This window comes from Gopherus evgoodei, chromosome 4 (genome assembly GCF_007399415.2).
Source record: "Gopherus evgoodei ecotype Sinaloan lineage chromosome 4, rGopEvg1_v1.p, whole genome shotgun sequence".
Lineage (NCBI taxonomy): Eukaryota > Metazoa > Chordata > Testudines > Testudinidae > Gopherus > Gopherus evgoodei.
In genome coordinates, this window is record NC_044325.1 from 63,376,841 (window position 1) to 63,404,546 (window position 27,706).

General features: G+C 40.7%; 1 protein-coding gene across 1 annotated transcript in view; it reads left to right on the top strand.

The window, feature by feature from the left end:
• KNL1 (kinetochore scaffold 1) overlaps window positions 1-27,706 on the top strand; it is a 53,079-nt gene that overhangs the window by 7,019 nt on the left and 18,354 nt on the right. Inside the window, exons 4-15 of the mRNA XM_030559482.1 lie at window positions 1,024-1,083; window positions 4,415-4,476; window positions 4,984-5,033; window positions 5,563-5,602; window positions 7,027-7,064; window positions 7,412-7,464; window positions 9,039-14,342; window positions 16,373-16,520; window positions 17,672-17,739; window positions 17,873-17,971; window positions 24,464-24,579; window positions 27,066-27,156. Of these exons, the coding sequence (XP_030415342.1) occupies window positions 1,024-1,083; window positions 4,415-4,476; window positions 4,984-5,033; window positions 5,563-5,602; window positions 7,027-7,064; window positions 7,412-7,464; window positions 9,039-14,342; window positions 16,373-16,520; window positions 17,672-17,739; window positions 17,873-17,971; window positions 24,464-24,579; window positions 27,066-27,156 (6,129 nt within the window). The remainder of the gene's footprint in view (window positions 1-1,023; window positions 1,084-4,414; window positions 4,477-4,983; window positions 5,034-5,562; window positions 5,603-7,026; window positions 7,065-7,411; window positions 7,465-9,038; window positions 14,343-16,372; window positions 16,521-17,671; window positions 17,740-17,872; window positions 17,972-24,463; window positions 24,580-27,065; window positions 27,157-27,706) is intronic.

Consider the following 27,706-nt stretch of genomic DNA (forward strand, 5'->3'; position numbering starts at 1 on the left):
GAGCTTCATCTGCCTCCCGGTGAGGAATGTGGGGAGGGTGGAGGGAGAGTCTGAGCCCAGGTGGCGGGGCATGGGCTGTCAGTGCCCCCACACTGTCAGTTAAATCTGTGGAAGTGCTCCTGATGAGGACGCACACCGCTGACAAAGGAGCATAGTGTGGACATTAAAAATCAAATTAATTATTGCAGTGGCTGTATGTTGACTTAATTTTGTAGTCTAGAAATGTCCTCGGTGTTCTCCACAGCATATAGAAATAGCCGTTTGGGGGATATACTGGTAGATCGGACAACTATTTAATGGTCCATATTAATGGACCAACTATTTAATGGTCCATATGGAAGAGGATGGAAGCATTCCTATTGACAACGTGACGTCACACAGTTTGACACGGTTTCTGGAAAGATTTATAATTTAAGAAAAAACATACGTGGGGCCCATCTAGTATCTTTCTGACAAAAGTGAAAGAACTCATTATTGAAAGGGACAGCCTTATGTACCTTATTGTCTAATAGAAGAATTGGAAATGCTTAAAACAGTGAAATGAAACGTATGCTCAGAAATTCAGAATGAGCTCTCTGCCTGAGATGTACATCTTGTATGATTGCTTTAAAAATTCCTAAGAGGTTTTAAGAGTTGCTGCACACTCATCTTCCTTTGGTCATTAACATCTCTTTAAAAAAATCTTATCTTCTGCACCAGTGTGCAATACCAAATTAACCTTACTGTCTCATCCATTTTCTAATGTCCCAATCCTGCGCACTACTTTTCTCAGATGGAGTTTTGTACTGTCTTGCTTTTTGGAAACTGTCATTTGTGGTAGGTGAAGTTCTAGAAATCAGGAAGCAGCAGCAAAATGTTTGCTTAATTAGCATTCTGATCATAGTAGAGTAGAGGAGAGAGATGGTCTGTATTGGAACATGTTACTTATTTGCTAGCTTTCCTGAGTGCCTGATCTTTTGTAGGAGACCAATTGTTGAAGCTGCAGAAATCATCTTCTCAACTATTATAAATATTTCTTTTTAGATTTTAAAAGCTCCGCGGAGTCCTCTCAAGGACCTTGGGAGTGGGAATGAATTCACTCAGGTAGGCATTAAGCCTTTACTTGTCAATATTTGTAATGACTGCAGTCTGTTCCTGTCATAAACAGATAGCTAAGGGTTAATGTCTCTTTCACCTGGAAAGCAGTAACCTGAAACACCTGACCAGACGACCAATCAGGAAACAAGACTTTTTCAAATCTGGGTGGAGGGAAGTTTTGGGTGTGAGTTCTTTGTTCTTTGTCTTGTGTCTGACCCTCTCGGCTATGAGAGTGATTTTTCTATCTCCAGCTTTCTAATCTTCTGCTTCCAAGTTGTAAGTACAAAGATAGGAAGACCATAGGTTTGTTTTTTTGTATTTACATGTGTGTAGTTGCTGGAATGTGTTAAATTGTATTCTTTGTGGATAAGGCTGTTTATTCATATTTCTTTTGAGCAATTGACCCTGTATTTGTCACCTTAATACAGAGAGATCATTTTTATGTCCTTTTCTTTCTTTTTATATAAAGCTTTCTTTTTAAGACCTGTTGGAGTTTTTCTTTAGTAGGGACTCCAGGGAATTGAGTCTGCAACTCACCAGGGAATTGGTGGGAGGAAGAAGTCAGGGGGGGAAATCTTTGTGTTAGATTTATTAACCTGACTTTGCATACCCTCTGGGTGAGGGAGGAAGAGGAGAGATTAGCTCTCTCTCGGTACTTGTGTTTTCCAGGACTGGAAATAGGGAGGGTGGAGTCCCTCTGTTTAGATTCACACGGAGCTTGCTTCTGTATATCTCTCCAGGAACCCAGGGAGAGAACACCTGGAGGGGGGAAGGCAAATGGTTTATTCCCCTTTGTTGTAAGACTCAAGGAATTTGGGTCTTGGGGTCCCCAGGGAAGGTTGTTGGGGGGACCAGAGTGCCCCAAAACACTCTAATTTTTTGGGTGGTGGCAGCTTTACCAGGTCCAAGCTGGTAACTAAGCTTGGAGGTTTTCATGCTAACACCCATATTTTGGACGCTAAGGTCCAAATATGGGAATATGTTATGACAGTTCCGAACAAATGTCATTGATTGAGTCACCTTACTGGTATAGCTGCACATGTAGAAACTCTTGTTATAACTGCTCAAGAATAATGAATGCTTCAGTTGCTAAAATTCTGTGGACTTCCTGTAACATTTATCTGATATTTTGTAGGCTAACTAAAGTGTTTATTCCAGTCAGTTTTTTATTTTTTGTGTTTTAGTTAACAAAAAGCAAACTTATTTAAAGTAAAAGGAGAGGGAAAAGAACAATAATTAACAATTAGTAGATATTACTTGCTTTTGTTACAGTCCACAAGACTTACAGTTTTAAGGCTGATTAGTGTTTATAGACTATTGTGGCAGTTAAAATGATTTTACATATGTAAAGTTAAAATTAACTTATTAAAATCTAGGCAGCAAACTCTCTATTTAAGGTCAAGGTTAACAAACATTAATATTTTCATTTTATACAGAGTAACTTTTAGTACATGATTTAGTTCACGTATACATCTGCCACCCCATAGTACGTGTGGAGGTAGTCCCAGCCATTCTGCAAGTTTATAATGCACTCCTTTAAATCTGTGCTCTAGGATATACATGGACTACTCTGTTTGTTACACTATGATAAATATGGATGTGGAAAATTTAACTTACTCACCAGAAAGTGTTTGCTGTGTATTTGTGGTTTTCATTGATCACAGAATCAAAATTTTCAATTGTTTGCTTGTCCCATTTTTCACTGAGGAATGCAAGAAAGATATACAGGATGCCAGTATTTGACCTTTGAGCTTTTGAATGCGGCTAGTTAGTTTCTGTTTCTTACTTTTATTGTCTATTTACTTAATCACTATGTTGGCCATTTTTCTTTGTTTCTTCAACTCCTATCTACCCCAGCGGTCTCCTGTATTATGTAGAGTAGGGTTTTCAATCTGTGGTCCGCGGACTCCTGTGGGTCTTCAGACTATGTTTAAGAGATCTGCAAACGGTTGTTGTTACCATAGAAGAGTGGTTTTCAACCTGTGGTCCATGAGCCTCTGGAGGTCCACAGACTATCTAAGATTTCCAAAGGGGGTACATACCTCCATTTAAAAATTTTTAGGGGTCTCCAAATGAAAAAGGGCAAGGCACAGAGACACTATTGATCAGGCTATTTATCTTCATATTTTGTCAGTGGCAAGAGCAATTACAATGAGTCTTAATGAATGTCATTCAGCATATGTTCACTGTTAGTGAACAAAAGGTGGATGTTTTCCAACAGTATATGCAAATAAGGCCTGAGATACTTACATACAGTACATATGCAAAATCTGGTTCCAGTGTGAAGAACAGCTCACAATCCACCATGTTAGGGATCTTCCCAACAACAGATGTCTCCTTAAACTCTCAAGGTTTTTGTTAAGAGAGATGTTGATCAATGTAATTCCATCATTTCTTAGTAGTTTGACTTTACTCACAATTGCTCATGTTGCTGGCATTGTTTATGATTTTTTAAATACATTTAGAAGAATTCCACGGAATTAGTCTTGTTGCAGGTATATATATTAGACCCTGTCATATAAGTCTTCTGTATATTCCTTAAATAAGTGATCCTCAACCTTGCTGAGATTCAGAGCTGCTGGATCTGTGAATGGAGTCAGAGAGTCATAGAGCTGTGAAGTCCTAACATTCCATTGCACTGTTTATCTTGTGACAGTGTCATCACAGTGATGCAATATGAACAGTGCTATTGCAAGACACTGTGCTGCGGTTATTTTGTGATTCTTTGATACATCTCTTCCCACAGTAGTGAGAATGGTGAATCTTTGTTTCTTCCCATCCTTCTTGGCCACTTGGTCGGATTGAGAGAGATTTTGTAAATCCCTTCTCAGCACCATGTGCATTTTCTAGTGTGTCAGGCAGTATGAGAAACATTCCCTGCCAGTAGTTTCTACGTACTGTACCTGAGAGATGACTGATTTTTGAGGGGAAGACTCCACAATAGTTGCTTGCTCTGGGGTGGGGATCTGTAGGTTATGGAAAGGGAAGCTGAGAAAAGCTGTAGATGGAATTACTGTTCTTCTAGCTAAATTAGGCCTGGCTATATTGAAATCTGAAACCGTGCATCAGATATATCACATTAGCATGGAGAATAGTTTAGTGCAGAACATGTACTTTAAGGGCTGCATCCTTAAATCTAATTGGTTCTCTTCTGTATAACTTTGTGGATTATATGTAAACTCCAGTTGTTGTACTCTGATGAGCTGTTAAAGATGATAGTAAATGCATTCCATGTATTGCGCGCCCATCTTTTCCAAGGAATGGTTTGCTGGTTTATATGGAATAAGATTAATAGTCATCTGTACATCATATTGTTGTGGTCTCTCTCTATCTTTAGGATTATGATACTGAGAAGCGTCGGAAGAACTCTCGCCGTGTCAGCTTTGCAGATACCATAAAGTACGTTTAATCTGAAGGCTGCTGATCTACAGATTGTTTATGTATAAGTCTACATCCCAGGCAGTGAGCTGGTGGCCAGTGAAACTGATAGGTTTGCATAAATGCATGAGAATTCAAGTGAAGGAATTGAATATTATTGGTGGCGGGAGTAAATTGAAAGTCAAAGACCTCAGGAATTTGAAGAGATCCGTAACCCATTCTTCTGCCTGTCTTGAAAAGAAGGCAAAAGGAAAGATTTTTATAACTAGAATTTTTTGGTTGTGTCATTAATTCACTTTTGTGGCTTTCATTTTAAGTCCAATAATTTCCCATGGGAAGTTGGAGTAATTTCAGGAAGTTCTTGTCTTTCTGAGCATTTGTCTTCAGGTATTTTGTAGAACATACAACACAGAGAAGGGCTGAAACCAAAAGTGATTTTTTTTACTTGGTTTTAAACGGAGCATCCTTTGCTCCAGTAGAGATAATTTTGTGTAGCTTATACAATGGCTATTCTGTTCTTTGTTTCAGAGTTTTCCAGACAGATCTTCAAATTAATGTGGTAGAGCCAGAAAATACAGGTAAAGACTCATTTCTCTTTCAATTACAGGATCTACAGATCTGTTAGCCAGTGGGTTTTCAGCATGCATGCAGCTACATAAGCAGAACTAGACCTGTCAGTCACTGATAGGGAAGGGCGGGGCCAGCTGTCAGTGACTGACAGGTCTGATTCAGCCTACCTAGCTGCATGCAGTCTGAGAGCCCATTAGTTAACAGTTTTGTAGATCATGTAACTAAGAAAAGAAACTTTTGATAGATCAAAATAAACGATCCTATTTTATATATTTAGCCATTTGTATTCAATTTCTACAGACCCAGCAGAATATCCTATCTACTCCTAGCTCCCAAAAGTTTGTGTAGCAAGTACCTGAAAAGAGTTAACAGAACTTCAAGCTGTTCTGTTCCTCTGGTTTTCTGACTGTGAGAGGGCACAACAAAAGTCAGAAAGTGTAGAACAACTTTTTCCTGCAGTTAGTTCTTATCTCTGAATGTCTTGATGTCGCTTTTCATATTGTTGCTTTAATATTTGTATTCTCATTTTATTTTTAGAGAGAGCAGCAAATATAAGGAATCAAATCCTATTTAATCAGTAAGTTTGGAAAATTGCTTTTTACACACCTTAAGAGCTCTGCTCTGAGGGAGGAAAATTCCTTGCATGACACAACCATCAAAATTAATGTTTCTCTCAAAAACAAAATTAAACATGGCATACTCTTATTTTAAAAATTAGTTTGGGGGGGTTAGCTTAGTTATGGAAACAATAATCTTGAAGAAAGCACATGTTCAGTTCAGCCACTCAGAATAGTAAGGCTGCATGGGTCATGGTATTCACCACTAGTCATAGCTCCCAAAGAATCTAGAACAGCTGCTTCTTCAAGCTTTCTGCTGCTAGTAATGTTTAGTTCTATGAAAATAGTGGAAGTCTTTAGAAAATAACAAAGCCTAGATTTTTCCCAAAGATTTATAAAGGATGGACAGAAATAAGATGTGTGTGTTTCAAAGGCTTCCACTCCCTATGCAGTACCACAGTGGTGGTATTTGCACTTTAAAAAACAATTAATGGGACAGGGAAGATAGTTTGGATCATATCTATACCAGATAAAAATATTTTTAACATGTTAGTTCTTTGAGGTGAACCCTGTTGAATTTACTAATTCATGCTAAAAATACATCTCTTTTCATAGTGAAGACAAGCCCATGGAATCTGGGCTCTAAGGCCTTGTCTAGATGAGGGGGAATGTGGTGGTGTTTTAAAAAAATATTAGTGTGATTTTGATTAAAGTGTGTAAAACATATTGATGCATCTCGTGGATGTAGAGTTTGATGCCTTTAAAACGTTTTAGTTGGTGAGGAAGGATCTTAGGATTGGCTAAGAACAACTAACATTTTTAAAGGAGTCAAGCCCTGTCTAGGTACTAACATGCTTTAAACAAACCCTCTTCCCACCTATCCCAGTCCCCCTCCTTCCCCCCATTTTTCCTTCATTGTGCGAAAGTCTATCAGTCCTGAAAGAGCAGTAAAGGACTCTGAAAAGAGGGGGCATCAGAAGTCACACTGAGAGGAGTTCACTTGTTACTCTCCTTTCCCTGAGATGGAATGACTGGAGCCGTTTAGTTTACAGAAGATTGAACTCAAACTGCCTTGTATCTCATTAGGATCAGAAGGGGATAACCTAAAGCAGAAGGTCTGGGCTTAGAATGAGGAATTAATTTCAGCCCTTCTCTCTTTCTCAGTGGCAAGTAATAATTCACCAGTACGCAAAATATTTGGTATGGGCAGTATCATCTTTACATGTAATGTTGCAATAATTTCTTGGGTTAAGGGCTCCCTTCAGCCTTATTGGACTGTAACTTTGTATGTTACAGATCTACTCACAGCATCTGTTACCTGCTGTTCAATACCTGAATGCTGTTCCATGCCTAATGCTCACTTCTTGTTATACTACTGAAATAAGAGCCCTGTGTTTTGAAATCTTTTAGTAAACTGTTTATGTAAAACTACATTTTTTTTTAGAAATGAAGGGCCTGAAACTGTTCAGTGCGAGATTACTGGTAAGTTTGAAAGTAGATTTCTTTATTAACAAGTTACTTTTGGCCAAAACTGCTTATTGTGAAAAAGGATGTGAGCAGTCCTGGAATAGTCTGTCTGTTAATGAAGAGAACTGTTGTGTAACTGGGGTTTTTGCCCCATGAACTGCTTGGCAAGCATCCTGCTGTAGGACCTCAGCTAGTTCCTCACAAGAAATTGATGAAAACTTATTTCAGGGTATATTTGTCTTAGTTGGCTGTATTTTTGTTCAGTCCACACTCAGTTACTGATATATATAGAGTAAGTTCACAGATCCCCATTTCCTATGATCCCAAACTCAATGGATGCAATACTTCTTTTCTCTTAACAGGGATGGACACTTTGCTTCATGCCCCAATTCAGACACCTGTGCAGCAGACGGAGGTATGTGAAGATGCACTCTTTCATGCTGAGAATATTTGGGTCCAAAATCTATTGCATTCATTTGTGTAGGAAGCTGTGAGCTCAGGTATGCAGAAGAGACTTTTGTGCCAACTGCCTTTTCATAGCTAGGAGAGCTCACCCATGCTTCTCTCATCTAGTGATCTTCTTTTGAATATGGAGGCAAGAATAGATACATTAACCCATTATCCCTATGGCCACTGCATTGTTCCAGAAAGATAGTAAACAGTTGGTGTTTGAGCATGTCTCTGTAGTTTTCCCTACTGTCTCAGGCAGTGAAAAGCCCAACCTTGTAGCTAATCTTAGTGTAATCATGGTAAGGTAAATCATTGAGCTTGTGTGTTGTTACACTTCACTCATGCATCCTGGGAGGATGTAATCCAGTGTTGTGAAACATGCTCATGCTTCTTTTTTTTCCAGGCAGGCATTTGCCAAGATACTTGATGCTGTTGCAATGCCATTTAACTTTTTCTAGACTAGGGTTTAATTATGTGTTATCTAATATAAGCTAACTAAAATGTTCTAAAGTCTAATGTAGGCGAGGCAGTGTATACTTAACACATGCTACACTGGTCAAGTTAAAGCTTAGGCTCCTGATTGTTTTAGAAAAACCCAAACAGATTATGCTTCTTCTAGCATAATGCTTATTGCTTGCATTGCATAAAAGAATTGTACTTTAAATAAAGTGTGTATAGAATATTTTTCCTTGATCTATGCTTTATAAAATATGAGGACCCTGGTCAATTGTGGATCATTATTGGTCAAGTATCAGAGTGGTAGCCGTGTTAGTTTGGATCTGTAAAAGCAGCAAAGAGTCCTGTGGCACCTTATAAACTAATGTTTTGGAGCATGAGCTTTTGTGGGTGAATACCCACTTCGTCAGATGCATCTGATGAAGTGGGTATTCACCCACGGAAGCTCATGCTCCAAAATGTCTGTTAGTCTATAAGGTGCCACAAGACTCTTTGCTGCATTATTGGTCAGTTTTCTTTCACTGCGTTTGGTTGTCTAAATCTTTTCTTCATTATCTTCTTGGTTGTGGGAAAAAGAGTTGTATAACTTCCAGACCCCATTGCTGATATGAGCATACATATGCCAGCAACAAGGCAGGGCTTTTGTTTGCAGCCAGGAAGAAAGGATTAGGCCACAACGTATGACTGGAAAGAAAAATGGAAGATTTTTGATCCATAACTGACCCAACTTTATGAATAAGGATCAGTGATCCAGCTATAATCTAAGCAAGGTAGATCCAACATATCAGAAATTTATATTTTACTGTAAAATTCTGAAGTAAACTCTTACTCTAAAATGTTACATAGCATTATGCTGTAATTATGGAGTTCTGTCCCTTTCCTTGAAAGTGTGTAAGCCTTCATTTTTAGCTACAGCTGTGTCTGTACTTACTGCTCACCCAGAAGGTCAAATACAAGTGTGTTTTTAAATAAATAAATAAAACTGGCCTTTATGCTACATTAATTGAGCCTTGTATTAACCAGAATAATTGATTTAGCACTTCTTGTAAATGTCAATAACTTTCATTTCCTGTTCTTCATTAGTGGCATGATACAGACAACAATCAAATGAATAGAAATGACAGAACACGTATCTTTTTGGATGAAAACGAAATGGATATGACAGTTAGTCACACTGCAGTGATCACACGTAACCTTAAAAGCAATGAAGAAATTGACAAACCTAGGAAAATAGACATCAAATCGTTTTTAGCTGGGTTAACATCTAAAAATGAAGGGCCAGAAATGAACAAGGAATTTCGTTTTTTCTGTGATCCTACAGAGGCAAATTATGCATGTCCGTCTCTTCAACAGAAGCCAGACTTTGACCCAGTAAAGAAAATAGATTTCAGCGAATTTTTGACAAGCCTGAAGTCAAGTGAAATGTGTACAAGCCCCACTCTTGAAGGACCTGACAAGGAGAACCTGTTTTTTGTCCCTTCACAACTTCCAGAAAGTAATGCATTTCCTCCAGTGAACTGTGTATATTCCCATGCACAAGAGAACACTGATAATGTGACTAGACTCTTCAGAGGACAAGATGATGGAATGGATATTACGAAGTGTCATGTATCTGACATTAATACCATGTTCCCCAATACTTCTGAAGCCTTATCAAAGCAATTAGAATGTGGTGATGTAACTGTGGCTTGTGGAGATATGGATTTGACTGCCAGCCAAACTGTAAAAATGTCCCTCTCCAAAAATAACACATTCAACGTTGAGGAATACAGTCAGACCATCAGAATGGATTTATCATCCAGTTTTGTGTCTGACCATTCTAGATTAAAGAGAATATCAAACAATCAAATGATTGTTCCACAGGACCCCCAAAGGCATGTTGAAAAGAAAACTGTAATGGTAGAAGATGAGGAGGGTATTACTCAAAGCTATCCTATCTTGATAGACAGTCACAAAGCATCACAGACCTCTAATCAAGGTTGCAGAACAAGGACTGTGGTTCCTGGATGTGTTTCTTTTGAGCCTGTCTTCCATGGTGATAAAACCATTTTCTTTTCCAGCTGTAATGATATGGAAGTTACTGGGAATTGTACAGTTGTAAACTGTAATGAAACTTCCAAGGCAACTGGCAAGTCGTGTTATGAAGCTTTTAAAAAACCAGGAAATGCCATCTCTTTGCTAATGGAAAAAACAGTTTCAAGAGATGACAACATGGACATTACAAAATGTCAAATAACTTCAGATAATCAAGTTCTCAGGGAATGTAGAATGAATGCACACACAATATCTTCTGTGCCAGATAATGGAAGTGAAAAAGGGATCCAAAATCACAGAGCTGCTTCTGAGACTCTGGGGCTAGATTCAAATGCAAATCCTGGTTCTTGGACTTCTAACAGTAGATTTCGACACAGCACAGTGACCTCTCTGCTTGTTTCACGGCCAAGTGACAAAACAATAATCTTCTCAGGGGAAGATATGGACTTGACTAGAAGTTATGTTGAAAAGGGCATTGCAAGTCAACTTCCTCCTGTCTCTGCTGGTATGTCCACCTCTGTGAAATTCAAACCTCAAAGTTTTGCTAACAAATCTAGCTCTTCTAATTTAAATGAGCAGGAAGAAATGGAAATAACTAAATGTCATGCTGTAGTCATTGACAATCAAAACACTGGAATAACTATAAGCCAACAACAAATGCAGCCTAAAACTATTCCAGGAGAGAACTGGAACAAAGAAGTGCCTGAAGCTGTAAGTCTTCTAAACCTTGATAAGGAAAATCCTCTTTCAGGAATGAGTGATCACATGGATATTAAAAGAAGCCATCCCAATCCCAAAACCATTATTTTTTCATCACAAGAGCAAGAGAGGGAAGTCCCTAAAAGCCACACCATTGCCACCAACAACTGTGTGCTGAAACCTTTGCAAAGGCAAAACTGTGAAATACCTCAACAATTGAGGAAAAGTCTAGTCAACCCTTCACTTGCCTATACTAATGACAAAACTGTTGTTTTTCCAGATGATCCAAGTATGGATATAACCAGAAATCATACTGCTGCTCTTGACTTTGCTCCTATTCTAGTAGCACAAGAATATGAGAGTACACATATTCAGAACAGTGTAATATCTAAACCAAAAGAACTACAAAATAAGTCCCTCTTATTTTCTGGTGGTTCTGATATAGATATTACTAGAAGTCAGACTGCGGCAATAGAATGTGGGAATCTCAGAACGAACTCAAATCAAAAGAATGACACTCCTGGAAATAACCAAATTCCAGCCCTTGCTGCTCCAAGATTTTCTTTCACTTCCGGTGATGAAGCCATTCCCTCTGATATTAAAGGAAATGTGCATTTTGGGAAGATAGCAGGAATACACATTGACTCAAAAAATTCCAAACTGGAACAGCAAAGCCGTACTATGGTAGCATTAAACAAGGTACTGTTAAACACTGCAAATTCTGGGAGACTTTCTTCAACTAGTGAAGCATCTTCACTTTCTTCAAAACAGGACTTCACTAAAACAGCCAGAACATCGATGCCAGATACCAAAAATTCACAGATGGTGTCTCTTTTGGAAAAGTCAGTTGTTTTTTTCTCTGAGGAAAATATGGATTTGACTGGTAGCTGTGTAGTAAATGTTCCTGATACAGTTTTAACGGAAAGAAAAGATACTTTATTTCCAAAGAAAAAGGACTTGACCTCATGCCCTACCATTATAGCTGCAGATAGTCTGCAGAAACAAGGATGTGACCAATGCCCCTTAAAACCATTGTCACTTTCAAATGAGAAGACTGTCATATTTTCAGTGGACGATGATATGGAGATGACTAAAAGTCACACCATGGCAACAGACAGTAAAATTTACCTAGAAGGCAAGAGGTCAAGTAATGTAATACCCTTAATCCCTGCAGATAAAACTGTTGTATTTACATACAATGATGACATGGAAATAACTAGACCCAACACGGTTGTAATTGATAAACCTATGGAAAAGGCTGCATCCCAGACTGTGCCAGAAGTAGGTAAAGGCACTGGAAGGAAAAGTCTGATTGGATCAACCAGTGAAAAGACTGTTGTGTTTTCACTGGGTGATGAGAATGACATGGAGCTGACCAAAAGCCACACCATGGCAACAGACAATAAAATTTACCTAGAAGGCAAGAGTTCATGTAATGTAATACCCTTAAACCCTGCAGATAAAACTGTTGTATTTACATACAGTGATGACATGGAAATAACTAGACCCAACACTGTTGTAATTGATAAATCTATGGAAAAGGCTGCATCCCAGGCTGTGCCAGAACTAGGTAAAGGCACTGGAAGGAAAAGTTTGATTGGCCCAACCAGTGAAAAGACTGTTGTGTTTTCACTGGGTGATGAGAATGACATGGAGATCACAAAGAGCCATACAGCACCAATAAACCGTGAAATTGCCCCACAGGGTGAGAGTGCACCTCAAACCCAGTCTGTAGTTCCTGGAGATAAAATGGTGTTTGTATTTAATCAGGATGATATGGAAATAACTGAATCTCACACTATTGATAAAACTATGGAAAGAGTCGTGCATGTGGATAGATTAAAACCGGATAAGTGGGTTGGACAGGAAGCTTTTTCAAATAGCAAAACAGTTGTGTTTGCAATGGGTGATGACATGGAGACTACTAAAATCCATACAGTGTCCTTAGATGATAAAATTGCCCTACAGGGTGAGCAGACCACACACATTGGTCCTGTTCTTCCTATTAATGAAACCATTGTGTTTACATGTAACCAGGATAAGATGGATATCACTGCATCTCACACTGTTGCTATTAATAATAATAATCTTAAAGGATCTGAGAATCAAGAAGTGTCAAGTAAAAGCCACCACCAGCAGAATTTATGTAGAACATCGGCCCCTATCTGTGGAGAGAAAATGCATTTTATGCATCCAGAAGATTTGGGTAATGGATGCCACTCAGATTTTAGGGACAAACATGGACCGGATTTCTCTGCTTTATCAGTTTTAGTATTTCCCTATAAAAAGGAAGAAACAGATACACTGAATATCCACGATGTTGCCATGGAAAAGACCATTGGTCCTCTTACTCTGTCACTTCCTGAAGTCACTTTGGATATTGTTCAGGAACCACAGAATGTTATTAACCTTCCCAAGGGCAACCCAAGTTCTGTATACTGCCAGGATCTGAGAAAACAAGTAAAACCTAAATCAAAGAGAGTGTCTTTCAAGCTTCCAGAGAACCAAATAGAATCCCCGACTTACAAAACTGAAAGTCAAAGAAAAGTTGCTGAGAATAACCTCCTGGATTGTGATGAAGAAAATTGTAATGGTGTGTCCCAGGTTCAAATTCCAGTCCAGCAGTTTCACTTATCTAAGGAGATCACTGATAGTTTGAACAGGGGTGCAGTTAATGTGTTGGATACTGGAAGTATAGACTTGAAAGATGATCCAGGGGAGTTGACTTCATCTGGACATGAACGCAGACCCACAGAGTTAGACATAATTGGACCAGACACTGTTATACTTTCTTACAAAGAGACTAAGGAAAATGAAGGAGTGTCTGCTGAATGGGAAAAACTTACAACAGATTCCCAAAAAGACTCTGAACAGACTAAGCAGTTCTCCCAAGTCAGTGACATTCCTGCAGAACAAATAGACCCCAGCCTTGTGTCTGAATTATCAGGTATTGTTAATATTTGTTCAAGGCTAAAAAATTGTAGAAGGAAGTCTGAAGTTGTCCCAGTCTCTCAAACTGCTACTGTGTCTAATCTTGCTGAAACTTTTCCCAAATTGGCAACACAGCCAGAAGATCCTTTGAATTTAGGAAAAGATGTTGAAAAGGAGTCTAATAATGCATTTTATTTCAAAGAACTGGAAAATATATATTTTGAAACTGGAGATGCTCTGTTAGACACAACACATACAGATAAATGTCAAATGAGAAAGCTACCCCTAGGTATCTTCCCGCCTAAATTGCCAAACAAAAGAAATTCCACTGTTCAAAGTGTAGATGACCTCAATGCCAAATCAGTGGGCGGAGCAGAAGCTCAGGTTCCAGAAATAAATTTAGTCACCAGCAAAACCTCTGACAACATCAATCCCATTGGAAGGCAGAACTTGAGCCCTTCTCAGTATATAGATGAGGAATTGCTTCCTACATGCCCAGAGGAAATGGATTCAGTTGAGTTTGTAAGTTATGAGCCCCTTGATGGAACCTGTAATGAGATGAACAAAAAAGAGATCTTTCACAATAAAAACTATCCATTAGAGGAGCAAGAAACTTTCAGCAACCAGAAGAGAGCTTGGGAACAAGAGGAAGAGGAACTCCAGAAAGGAAAGAAGATCAAGAGGGCTGAGAGCTGGGATGGTGATATCACAAAAGAACAGCGGGTGAGCCTAATCACTCAGTAATCAGAATGTGGTCAATTGTCCCAGGGCTTTGATTTCATTCTGCCTAAATTATAGGAGTGTGAATTAAAAAGTTTTAGTGTAGTCTTTACTCTTGGGTTTCTCTCAGTTACCAGTTCATTAATGTTTATGGTTCTCTGCCTTTCCCCACTGTCTTTCCTGTCTTTTGCCTTAGCCACAAAATAAATTGATGTGTGGAACTCTACTGAAGTGAGAGGAATTTGGGATAACAGAGAGAGTACTGATTTTCATGCCAGTTTTAAAGCACCCACCCTTAATAGTTTCATGCTAATTCTTTCTTTGGTATGTGTTTATAGTCATCAAACCATTTGGCAGGGTCACATTGCTTCGTTAACTTTTTCCCTAAAGACCCAAACTTAGCAACATTTATGTTTCTAGTAAGAAAGATGGAGCAGGATGTTGTTGATACTTAGAATTATGACCTGTTCTCCAGTAGAATATTTAACTTCATTCCTGCCAAATGCACAGGCAATCTTAATTATAGCATTTTTCAGTGCTTGAATTTGCAACCTTAATAATATTCTTAGTTCTTTGTGTGTAATAGAGATTTAGCTTAAACTGATTCCTTGTGCTGGCTTAAATTGAATTTGCTGTGTCCATACAGGATTTTACACAGATTTAATTAAATTGGTTTAAAATCATACCTTGAGTTAAACCACAATGCAACTTTGAATGTAAACAAGGAATAAGTCATTGTCCTTGCCCTGAATAGCTTTATCTGAGATAAGGCTCAACAAGTGAGGGACAAACAGCAGGAAGAAGGGATAGGGAGAACAAGGATAACAGTAATGAGGTCATGTGGTTATATAGACTTTTTTTAAGTCATGCCTTTGTTTGGCTTTGTTTAATCCCTTAGCTTTTTCTGTTTCTTTATTTGTAATTCCTGTGCCTACTTTTATTTTTATAACTTTGCCTGGCTCTTTTCTAAAATTATGTTTTTTAATTCCTTAGACTATTTCTGTAATGAGAGCGGGTGGGAGGCATGAAACAGAGCAGACAAAGAACAAAATAGTTAGCATTACCAACTGCATACAAAACAAGGTGCAACTGATTGGTTGGCCTTGGAGGAGTAACGTTCTGGAGTGGGACTGAACTGGGCTTTTACTTCACAAAGAGTGGTGAGAATGTCCAAAAGTTGGAAAGGTGACTGCAGACCCAGCTGCAGAAGAGCTGGGAGTTAGACAGGTGGCTGGCATGGCCTTATGGTGGAATGCCTTACTATTTAGTACATATAAATAGGACCCTACCAAATTCATGGCCATGAAAAATGCATCACGGACTGTGAAATCTGGTCTTTTGTGTGCTTTTACCCTATACTATACAGATTTCATGGTGGAGACCAATGATTCTCAAATTGGGGGTCCTGACCCAAAAGGAAGTTGCAGGGAGTCACAAGGTTATTTTTTTGGGGACAGGGGTGTCACAGTATTGCCAACCTTACTTCTGCTCTGCCTTCAGAGCTGGGCAGCTGGAGACTGGCAGCTGTTGGCCGAGTGCCCACCTCTGAAGGCAGCGCCCTGCAGCAGCAGCACAGAAGTAAGAGTGGCAACACCATACCATGCCATCTTTACTTCTGCACTGCCTGCTGGCAGCAGATCTGCCTTCAGCCTTGGGCACCCTGCCAGCAGCCACTGCTCTACAGCTGCCCAGCTCTGAAGGCAGTGCTGCCACCAGCAGCAGCATATAAGTAAGGGTAGCAGTACCGCAACCCCCCTACAATAACCTTGCGGACCCCCCTGCAACTCCTTTTTGGGTCAAGACCCCTATATTTCCAACACCGTGAACTTTCAGATTTAAATAGCTGAAATCAGGAAATTTATGATTTTTAAAATCATATGGCTGAAATTGACCAAAATGGACCATGAATTTGGTAGGGCCCTACATATAATATGCAGACACTAAACACAATTTGCTATGGAAAGTCACAACGTAGCTGTTATATAGCAAGTATCCAAATAAATATCTGTTTTCTTAACACTGTTTGATTTCAGGCTACCTCCAGCATCATTTTGTCTCATACCCAAGCAGAAACTCAAGAGGGTGAAAATCCTCCAAGTCTATCAGCAAAAAGCCTGGAGAGGACCAACTCTAGCAACAGCAGCTGTCTGGATTCTCTTAAAGCTGACATAGATCTTAGTAGTAAGACTCTTTTGGCAGTATTCACCTAAAACTGTTAACTTATTTGGGTTTTAATCAACTTAGTAGATAAGGGTCTCTTACTAGCATTTATTTTCTCTGGGAATGCTGCATGTCGTGTTATCTCTGTATGGTAATATGTATTAATCTTTCTCAGTTAAAATTGCTCTTTGATTCTGTGAATGAGTACAAATGGTAATGGCATTTTTCCTAAGAAGTGATTTAGAAAAAGCAGACTCTTGTTACTAGTTGAAGGAAGGCCTGCAATAATTTTTCTCTGTCCTCACCAGAAATGGTGGTTATATTCATAATAGAGAGGCTCAGGTGTCACAGATCAATTGAGATGACACAAGGGGAACATGTACTAGAGAGAACTGAAGAAAATCTAGATAAGTTTCTTTCATTTGATTATTCAGCCAAATAAGATTTGAAAGTTGGAAATATACTTTGAACAGAAAATCCAATTAAAATGTAACTTAAAAACAAAAACATCCTTGAAATTTGAGAATGTTGGAGTTAAGATTCATAAGCAACTTAACTCTGATCCCATAACCCTTTTCACCACCAGCCTAATAAGTCATGTGAATAATATTCAAATGGTATTAGGATATATTCTAAAACATAAACCTTAGAAACTTCATATCATTAACTACTAATGAACTTTCCTATTACCTCAAATTTCCCCAACAGTATTTCTTTTGCTGCTAAGCCCTGGTCTACGTTATAAACTTATGTCAGTATAACTATATTACTGAGGGGTGTGGAAAATCCATAGCCCTGAGCGACATAGTTATACCGGCCTGTAACTCCCAGTGTAGACAGCACTATGTTGACGAGAGGGCTTCTCCTGTCAACATAACTACTGCCTCTCAGGGAAGTGGAGTACCTATGTCGATGGGACAAGCTCTGCCTTTGGCGTAGGTAGTGTCTGCACTAAGCCCTACAGCAGTGCATCTGCATTGCTGTTGTACTGTATGTGTAGACAAGCCCTGCGTAAGCATATTTTTTAGGCAGAAAAAGCATTGTTCATATGGTTTGAAGGTCAAACTCTGAATTATATGAAAATTGTTCTGGTAATCTGAACTGGTATGGACCTACAGTCATGACTTCATCTAGTTTTATTTTTGAACCACAGCAGTCTCCTTTCTCTCTAGTGCAGCGAAGCAGTCAGATGGAATCTCAGCTTCTCATGGACAGTGTTTGCGAACAGAATTTATTTGAGGTATGTAGATATCTAAAAGGCTTTTCATTTTTTTCCTAATAAGAAACATGTTGCCTGTCTTCTCTTTGGATACTCTTTTTGATGCACCCTTGCTAATGAGCATACTCTAATTAGCACTTTATTTACTCTGCAGAAATTTCAGGATGGTGTTATCACAGTAGGGGAGTTTTTTACGCTTCTCCAGGTCCATATTCTAATTCAGAAGCCCCGGCAGAGTCATCTTCCAGCCAATGTGAGTATCTAACCTCTCAAACGCATACTCATCACTGCCATTTAAAATGTGTTTCTCAGTCTTTATTTCAATTATTTTATAGAATCTGACTAAAGACGGCTAAAGAAGTTGAGTTGTAAAGATCTTTGTTATCAGGCCCACAGACTAACCAGCCCTTTTCCCTTTTCCCCAGTTTACTTCTGAATAAATATGGATAGTTTATTTTCCAACCCTGTAGATCAGGTCACCTCAGAATTATTACACACTAAGGGCTTACCTACATGAATACTTAGTTTGTGGCATGCCAGGGTGTGAATCTACCCCCACTAGCCTGCGCGCTAAGTATCTATGTGGGCACTTCTGATGTGCACTAGCTGTTCTTTTGTGTGCATTGATCTACTCCCGTATCCTGTACTCTGCTTTGAAACTGGCTTTGTAAATATATTCTGGAGTGCAGCTTTTATTTGGTAAAATGGCAATGGTTACATTGAGGCTGGTTTAGCCCAACTTCTGTTTCTGATCTCTTCCTTGTGCCAGTAGGAACTGCTCATTGTGCCAGAGATGATGCACACAGCACTCCTGGAAAGTGGGAACATTTAGCTTCTTACAACAGCAATCTCTGACTGGTTTAGGAGTAGCTTTGGTAGGATATTTTATTATATTTTATTATATTAGTCTTGAGGGCATTCTGCACCAAAAAATTAAAAATTAGGCACACAATATTTTAAAATTCTGCAAGTTTTATTTGTCAATAAATAAATGCAGAGGCTTCAGCACAGCGTGTGGGGAGCACAGGCCACTGGCTGCACAAAAGTGGAAGGTCACCCTGCTGCCTCCCCACCCCCAGGATATGGACTCAGCAGTGAGGCTACACCCAACCCTGACACAGCACAAGACCTGGATCTGCCCCAGAAACACCCTGGGGCCATGCCCCTCTGCCCCAGGTGTGGGGCAGGTAGGCTCAACAAGGCAGGATCTAAGTGTGGAGGGGCTCAATGTGGGGGGGATCCACATGTGGGGTGAGAAGATTCTGTATGGGACAGTCTGGGTACAGGCAGCTCAGTTGAGGGGGGTCTAGGTGTGGGGAGATCTGGATGCACAGTGGCTTGTTCCAGGTGCAAAGGCAGTGGGACTCTACAGGGGCTTCCGGGTGAAGGTTGTTGAGGCTCAGCAGAGTGGTCTGGATGTGGGAGTCTCAGGAGAGGCATTTGGGTGCGGTGGGAGTGGGGCTTGGTGGGGTGAGGGTCTGGGTGCAACTAGTTGGGGGTCAGTCGCATGGGGGTCTGGATATGGGGGCTCAGAGTGCAGGGGATGGGGCATAAGGTTGGGATTTTGAATGCAGGGATCTCAGTGGGGGGTGGTCTGGGTGCAGGGGTGAGGGTCCGGAGGCAGAGGGTCTGGGTGCAGGGGTTGAGGTACAGTAGGGTAGGGTTTGGGTATGGAGGGCTAGGAGGGTTCTGGATGTATCGGGTGAGGCTTAGCAGGGGTGTCTGGGTATGGGCGGTCTGGATGCACAGGGATTGGGTGAATGTGAGAGCAGCACCCCGTAAGCTGAGGAGTGATGGGGGCAGGAAGCAGGGGAGGATACTGAGCTTCCTGCAGCTGGGGGAGGTTTCTGGGGGTGGGTCTGACACAGCCCAGCCACTCCTTGCAGGGGAAGGGGAAGTCTCAACATCTCCTGCCTCCAGCCCAGCCAAGACTAGCAGCTGATCCCGGCTCAGAGTAGGAGCCACTGGCTGGGGTGTCCCCAGGCAGCAGTGATTTACCTCTCCACCAGCTGCTCTGGGTGCCTGAAATGTTGTACCTGTGCTGCTAGGGAATGGTGTGTCAATGCTTTTGCAGAAATCTGGTAGAGTGAGGACAATCAATGGGACGCAATCATTCCAGGGTATAAAATATATCAGAAGGACAGAACAGGTCGTGGAGGGGGTGGCACTATATGTGAAAGAAAATGTAGAATTAAATGAAATAAAAGTCTTAAGTGAATCCATATGTTCCATAGAATCTCTATGGACAGTAATTCCATGCTCTAATAAGAATATAATAGTAGGGATCTATTGTCGACTACCTGACCAGGACAGTGATAGCGACAATGAAATGCTAAGGGAGATTAGAGAGGCTATCAAAATAAAGAACTCAATAATAGTAGGGGATTTCAATTATCCCAATATTGACTGGGAACATGTCACCTCAGGATGAAATGCAGAGACATTTCTTGATACTTTAAATGACTGCTTCTTGGAGCAGCTGGTACAGGAACCCACAAGGGGAGAGGCAATTCTTGATTTAGTCCTGAGTGGAGCGCAGAATCTGGTCCAAGACGTAACTATAACATGACCGCATGGAAATAGTGACCATAATACAATAACTTTTAACATTTCTGTGGTGGGAAGAACACCTCAACAGCCCAACACTCTGGCATTTAATTCCAGAAAGGGGAACTATGCAAAAATGAGGGGCTTAGTTAAACAGAAATTAAAAGGTACAGTGACTAGAGTGAAATCCCTGCAAGCTGCATGGACACTTTTCAAAGACACCATAATAGAGGCCCAACTTCAATGTATACCCCAAATTAAAAAACAGAGTAAAAGAACTAAAAAGGAGCCACTGTGGCTTAACAACCATGTAAAAGAAGCAGTGGGAGATAAAAAGGCATCTTTTAAAAAGTGGAAGTCATATCTTAGTGAGGTAAATAGAAAGACACATAAACACTGCCAAATTAAGTGTAAAAATGTAATAAGAAAAGCCAAAAAGGAGTTTGAATAACAGCTAGCCAAAAACTCAAAAGGTAATAACAAAATGTGTTTTAAGTACATCGGAAGCAGGAAACCTGCTAAACAACCAGTGGGGCCCCTGGATGATCGAGATACAAAAGGAGCACTTAAAGACGATAAAGTCATTGCGGCGAAACTAAATGAATTCTTTGCTTCAGTCTTCACAGCTGAGGATGTTAGGGAGATTCCCAAACCTGAGCCAGCTTTTGTAGGTGACAAATCTGAGGAATTGTCACAGATTGAAGTGTCACTAGAGGAGGTTTTGGAATTAATTGATAAACTTAACAGTAACAAGTCACTGGGACCGGATGGCATTCACCCAAGAGTTCTGAAAGAACTCAAATATGAAATTGCGGAGCAAACAACTATGGTTTGTAACCTGTCCTTTAAATTGGCTTCTGTACCCAATGACTGGAAGATAGCTAATGTAACGCCAATATTTTAAAAGGGCTCTAGAGGTGATCCCGGTAATTACAGACTGGTAAGTCTACCGTTCGTGCCAGGCAAATTAGTTGAAACAATTGTAAAGAATAAAATTGTCAGACACATAGAAGAACATAAATTGTTGGGCAAAAGTCAACATGGTTTCTGTAAAGGGAAATCATGTCTTACTAATCTATTAAAGTTCTTTGAAGGGGTCAACAAACCAGTGGACATAGTGTACTTAGATTTCCAGAAAGCCTTTGACAAGGTCCCTCACCAAAAGCTCTTACATAAATTAAGTTGTCATGGGATAAGAGGGAAGATCCTTTCATGGATTGAGAACTGGTTAAAAGACAGGAAACAAAGGGTAGGAATAAAAGGTACATTTTCAGAATGGAGAGGGGTCACAAGTGGTTTTCCCCAAGGGTCAGTCCTAGGATCAATCCTATTCAACTTACTCATAAATGATCTGGAGAAGAGGGTAAAAAGTGAAGTGGCAAAGTTTTCAGATGATACTAAACTGCTCAAATTAGTTAAGACCAAAGCAGACTACGAAGAACTTCAGAAATATCTCACAAAACTAAGTGATTGGGCAACAAAATGACAAATTAAATTTAATGTGGATAAATGTAAAGTAATGCACATTGGGAAAAATAACCCCAACTATACATACAATATGATGGGGGCTAATTTAGCTACAACTAATCAGGAAAAAAGATCTTGGAGTCATCGTAGATAGTTCTCTGAAGATGTCCACACAGTGTGCAGTGGCAGTCAAAAAAGCAAACAGGATGTTAGGAATCATTAAAAAGGGGATAGAGAGTAAGACAGAGAATATCTTATTGCCCTTATGTATGCCCACATCTTCAATACTGTGTACAGATGTGGACTCCTCATCTCAAAAAAGATATACTGGTACTAGAAAAGGTTCAGAGAAGGGCAACTAAAATGATTAAGGATTTGGAATGGGTCCCATATGAGGAGAGATTAAAGAGGCTAGGCCTCTTCAGCTTGGAAAAGAGGAGACTAAGGGGGATATGATAGAGGTATATAAAATCATGATGTGGAGAAAGTGAATAAGGAAAAGTTATTTACTTATTCCCATAATACAAGAACTAGAGGTCACCAAATGAAATTAATGGGCAGCAGGTTTAAAACAAATAAAAGGAAGTTCTTCACGCAGCGCACAGTCAACTTGTGGAACTCCTTGCCTGAGGAGGTTATGAAGGTTAGGACTATAACAGGGTTTAAAAGAGAACTAGATAAATTCATGGATGTTAAGTCCCTTAATGGCTAATGCGGTCTCTAAATAGTGAGTTTTGTGGGCCTACAGACTAACGTAGCTATTTCTAGAGCCCTGCGTGGATACAAAAATGTGGATCTGCATCCACAAGAATCAACTTGTATCTGACCCACGATCCACAGTCCAGCTTTTACCTGTATCCACACTGCACCCACAGCAGCACACTATTCACAGTGCCGCTCAGGAGGAGCGTCTGTGTGCATGCGTGTGTACTGGATAAGAAATCTATATGGCTTAATAAATGTACACACTACTGTTGTTATTATTTTAAACATCAATCTCATTATAGAACAGGCATGAGAACAAATAGCCTTTTACATTAAAAATAATAAAATAAAGTCTCAAGTCAAAATGACAAACTGAATTGTAAAATAAAAAAGTCTGCCGCCTATTTAGCTTGTGATTTATAAAGTCCTCACACTTAGAGCTCATCAGTCCCAGTTTCTTTCCACTAGCCACTGTTCTCCCTGTGGAACCATGCAAGGAGAATACTATCTCAGGGCTACAGTGCTTCACTTTTTCTGGAGCTCAGCAGGTCATCCTCCTAAGCAGGCTGTGAGCAGGGGAGTGAGGAGCAACAACAGGCGTGCTGTGACGCCAGGCCAGTTTCCCCACATGGGCACAGGAGGGTGGTGCAGTGGTGATGGGCATAGGAGGGGGGTGAAGGTGCTCTCCAGCTGCCCAGCCAATGTTTTGGTAGGTCATCCTCCACAGCCCACTAGAGGGCTGTGAGTGGGGGAGAGGAGCAACGATAGCAGGTGGTCCGTGACTCCAGATCAGTTTCCCCAAATGGACACAGGAGGGGGTGCAAGGGTTAGGGGTGAAGGGGGCACAGTACAGGGAATAGGAGCGATGAGGGGAGTGCAGGCTTAGGGGTGTAGGAGGTTGGTGCAGGGGGTTAGGAGCACAGGAGGGGGGTGAAGTGGCTCTTTGGCTGCCCAGCCAGTGCTTAATTTGTGCTGTATCAGGTCAGTTGGAGAGGGAAGCAGCTGTTTCTGCAAAGTAAATCAATATAGCTTCCTGATTTACTTTGCAGAAGTAGCTGCCTCCTCCTCCAATTGACTTGATATGACAATGAAGTCGGGAGAGGTTTCCTAAATTGCTTGGCTGCTTAAACTGTGGTGATAGGAGCATGGGGGATTTTGCTACCTGTCTTGATCTATCACCTCCCTTTTTTCTGTATATGTGGGGAGAGGGAATATAAGATCTGGAAAGTGTGGAAGTAGCCTCATAGGCTATGAGCTGAAGACAGCTACTTCCCTGCCTTTGAGATCCTATATTTAGAGCTCTGCTCGGATACAAAATTTGTATCTGAATCCGATCCATGATCCGCAAAAATGGTCTGTGGATATCTGCTGATATAAAGCGAATATACACGGATTTGCAGGACTCTAGCCATTTCACTAGTGAATGAACAGTCAACAAAACCAGAAGCTTCCTTCGTCCATCCTTGCTTCAAGTTAGAACAGCCTACATAAATTCTTGTCTATGAATAACATTTTCAAAAGCATCCAGTGACTTAAGCACTTAGGAGTCTGTCTGATTGAAAGTCAATTTGACTTGGTCTTCTTTAAGTCACATGAGTGCTTTTGAAAATTGTATCCTACATGGTTTACTATAGCAATTTTCCTGAACTGTAACCTGTGTACAGATACTCTAAGGCTGACCTTTAAGAATAAAAATACTTGGCATTCATATAGCATGCTTCATCCCTTGATCTCAAAGTGCTTCACAAAGGTGAGTATATTCAAGGTACAGAAGTGATGTGTCTTGCATTCAGATGCGTAGTAAATGTGGTACAGGATGGAATAGAACTCAGCACTTCGAACTCTAGCGCTCTGCCCTTTCCACTAGGCCATGCTGCCCCCCATAGGAACTTTCTCTGCAATAAAATTTCTGCTAAATAACTCTCAATCCTGGTACTAATTTCTGGATGTGGATTTGACTTGAAGTTGGTGTTTCTGAAATGCACTCTTTTGGATTTTTCAGTTTAATTCCTCTTTCCTTCTCTAGTATGCAGTGAACACAGCTCCTACTCCAGAAGACCTGATTTTCAGCCAGTACGTTTATCGCCCCAAGCTGCAGATTTATGAAGAAGATTGCCAGGTTCTTTCTCAGATGATAGAAGAGTAAGAGAGGGCTTGTTTTTTTGTCATTCACAAGGAATATTAGTTTTTTGTTTGTTTAACCCATCATCTTAGATTTGGCTGCATGCAGGATAACCTGAAGGGAGTAATTCCATTATTTTCCACTGGACAGGAGGAAAAAAGTTCAAGACAATAGTAAATCTGTTTAATTTTAAACAAGTAATAATTTAAACGTATGTATTAAAGCTGAATGTGGGAAAGTCTTGGTAGGACTTGTGGGTCTGGAGGTGGGTAGAGACAAATCTGCCACCAGTGATTTAATTTGTTCTTTATCTCATCAGACCTGTAAATGTAACTTAATGTTAGCAAAAATAAACATTTTTAGACACTTTTATCAAAGCCAATAAAAGATAGCAAACAGAAGAAAGAGCATGATGGATTACAATCTGCCATTATCTGTTCTAATTCTTCAGAATTTATCAAGTTAAAATACAGACAGTACAATATCCCAGAGTCTTGAGTTTTCTTGTTCATGATTGATTCTAGTACACCTCTACCCTGATATAAGACGGGTTCGCATATAAGGTGGTAAAGCTCTGACAGGCCAGGCCGGGGCCGAGGGGTTCAATAAGGGGGAGATGGTCTCGGGGACGGTCAGGGGCTCTCCTCCCCCAGGGTCTGGGGGCAGGAGCTGTGGGAGGGCACTTTTGGAGACCCGGGAGATTAGCAGGGGGCTGGGAGCAGCCCACTCTGCTTCCCTGGCCCCAGCCATGTCCCTCAGGAGAGGGGGCTTGGGGGAAGGGATCCCCCCGGCACTCACCAGCAGTGGCGGAAGCAGAGCAGCCCGGCCCCAGCCCGCTCCACTCTGCCAGCTCCCAGGCGCAGTGCTCCGCTTCCCACCGCAGGTGAATATGGGGGGCGTCTTTTCCCCAACCTCTCCGCACAAACCTGCGGCGGGAAGCGGAGCGACGCGGCCCCAGCCTTCGCTTTCCTTGTCCCAGCCCCAGCTGTGTCGCTGTGGGGCGGCTGGGGAAAGGTCCTGCACTCGCCTGCCCGGTGGGAAGTGGAGCGCCACAGCTGGGAGCTGGCGGAATGGAGCTAGCTGGGGCTGGGCTGCTCCGCTTCCCGCCGCTGGTGAGTGCGGGGAGGTTGGGGAAAGGACACCTCCCATACTTACCTGCGGCAGGAAATAGAGTGCTGTGGCTGAGAGCTGTTGGAGTGGAGTGAGCTGGGGCTGGTCTTCTCCACTTCCCACTGCTGCCAGTGAGTGCCTGTTGGCGGGGGGATGGATAGGGGTCGGAGCAGTCAGGGGACAGGAGGTTGGATAGAGGTTGGAGTTCTGGGGGTGATTAGGGATGAGGGTCTCTGGAGGGGGCGGTCAGGGACCAAGGAACGGAGTGCCAAAGCAAGTTTGATATAATGCAGTCTCACCTATAACGGTGAGATTTTTTGTCTCCTGAGGACCGCGTTCTATCGGGGTAGAGGTGTATCTGATTCTTTAGTCACGCTGCAGTTAAACTGCTAAAACTAAACATAGGAAATGGAATGTAAAAGCTCTCCTAAAAACTTAACAACCATAACACCAATTCCATTTCCTCCTCTTTTGTTCCCTGAATAACTCTGCCCTGCATGCTCAGCCTTCCCTCAACAAACAAACCAAAAAGACAGCTGGGGAAAACATGAGCTTTGCATCATATTCTGTAGGTTACCAAATCTGGGCTTGTGCAGATTTGAGATGAAAATAAATCCCAGGTTGCCTCTTGTTTAAACTAATGGATTGTTAGATTATCCATGGCAGTAAAGCTAAGACAGTATCTCACAGGGAGAGGCAGTCTCTCAAGTAATCAAGGAAAAAGCCACTTGGGAATTTATACCTCAAAAACATCACCTTAAACTTCACCTGGAACACAACTAGTAACCAATGGAGATATTGGAGCAGCAGATATTTAATGTGCTTTCAGCATGAAAGCAAGCTGCAACTTTCAAATTCAGCTTCTAGATTTCATTGCAATAATCCAGCCTCAAGGTGACAAAAGTCTTGATAACCGTAGCATGAACCATATTAAAAACCATAACCATATAAAAAAAAATGGTACAGCCTTTATGCCCCAGGCCGAGGATTTAAAAAAAAAAAAATCACTCTTGGCAAGTTTTTACATGGATATTGAATAAAATCTTCAAGTTGTGAATAAAACAGTAGGCTCATCCTGTTAATTGGGGTAGGTTCTGATATAATGTGAATCACTTCTGGGCACCTTGCTTATCCTGTAAACATTATGGATGAAATCTTGGTCTCGCTGAAGTCAAAGGCAAAACTCCATCCACTTCGGGGGGGGCCAGGAGTTCATCCTAAATTACCTTGACCTTATCCATGCCCCAATCTTAGACGCCAAATAAGTCATTGCACTGCACCAGCCAGTTCAGATATGGAAATAAGTTGAATTATGACATCATATGTGCTGTCTTACATATGTGCAGTCTTACTTGGCTACAACAAGACCTTTCTCTGACCTTTTTTCATATTTCAGTTTAAAGTTGTGTGCAGGTGTCCAGGATAAGCTTTTGGTGGATGTGAATAAGAGCCTCTGGGAGGTGATGAGGACCTTCTCTGATAAAGAGGTAATGCCAATTGTTGCAGTCTTATTGCATGCAGTTATAAAAGTTTGAATGGTGACTGGACATGACTAGCTAATTGTGGGACAAAAGGCAAATTGTTATTATAGATCCAGAACTGGCTAGGAGACAGGAAATAAAGAGCTGGAATAAACAATGGTCAATTTTCATCATGGCAAAAAGTTAACAGCAGAATGTCTCAGGATTGTGTATTAGGTCTTGTGCTTAGTATAGTAACAATCTGGAAAAGGGGAATGAGTTGTAAGGTAGCAAAATTTCATAGGTCTAAGGCCAGAAGGGACCATTTGGATTATTGTGTCTCTCTTCTTGTATAACAGGCTGTAGAACTTCCCCAAAGTAATCCCGAGAGTATAGTTTTTAGAAAAATATCCAATCTTGATTTAAAAATTGTCAACGACGGAGAATCCACAGGACCCTTGGTAAATTGTTCCAATGATTAATTAAAACAACTGTTAAAAATTTACCCCATATTTCCAGTCTGAATTTGTCTAGTTTCAATCTTCAATTTGATGGTGATACAAAGTTATTTGGGTTA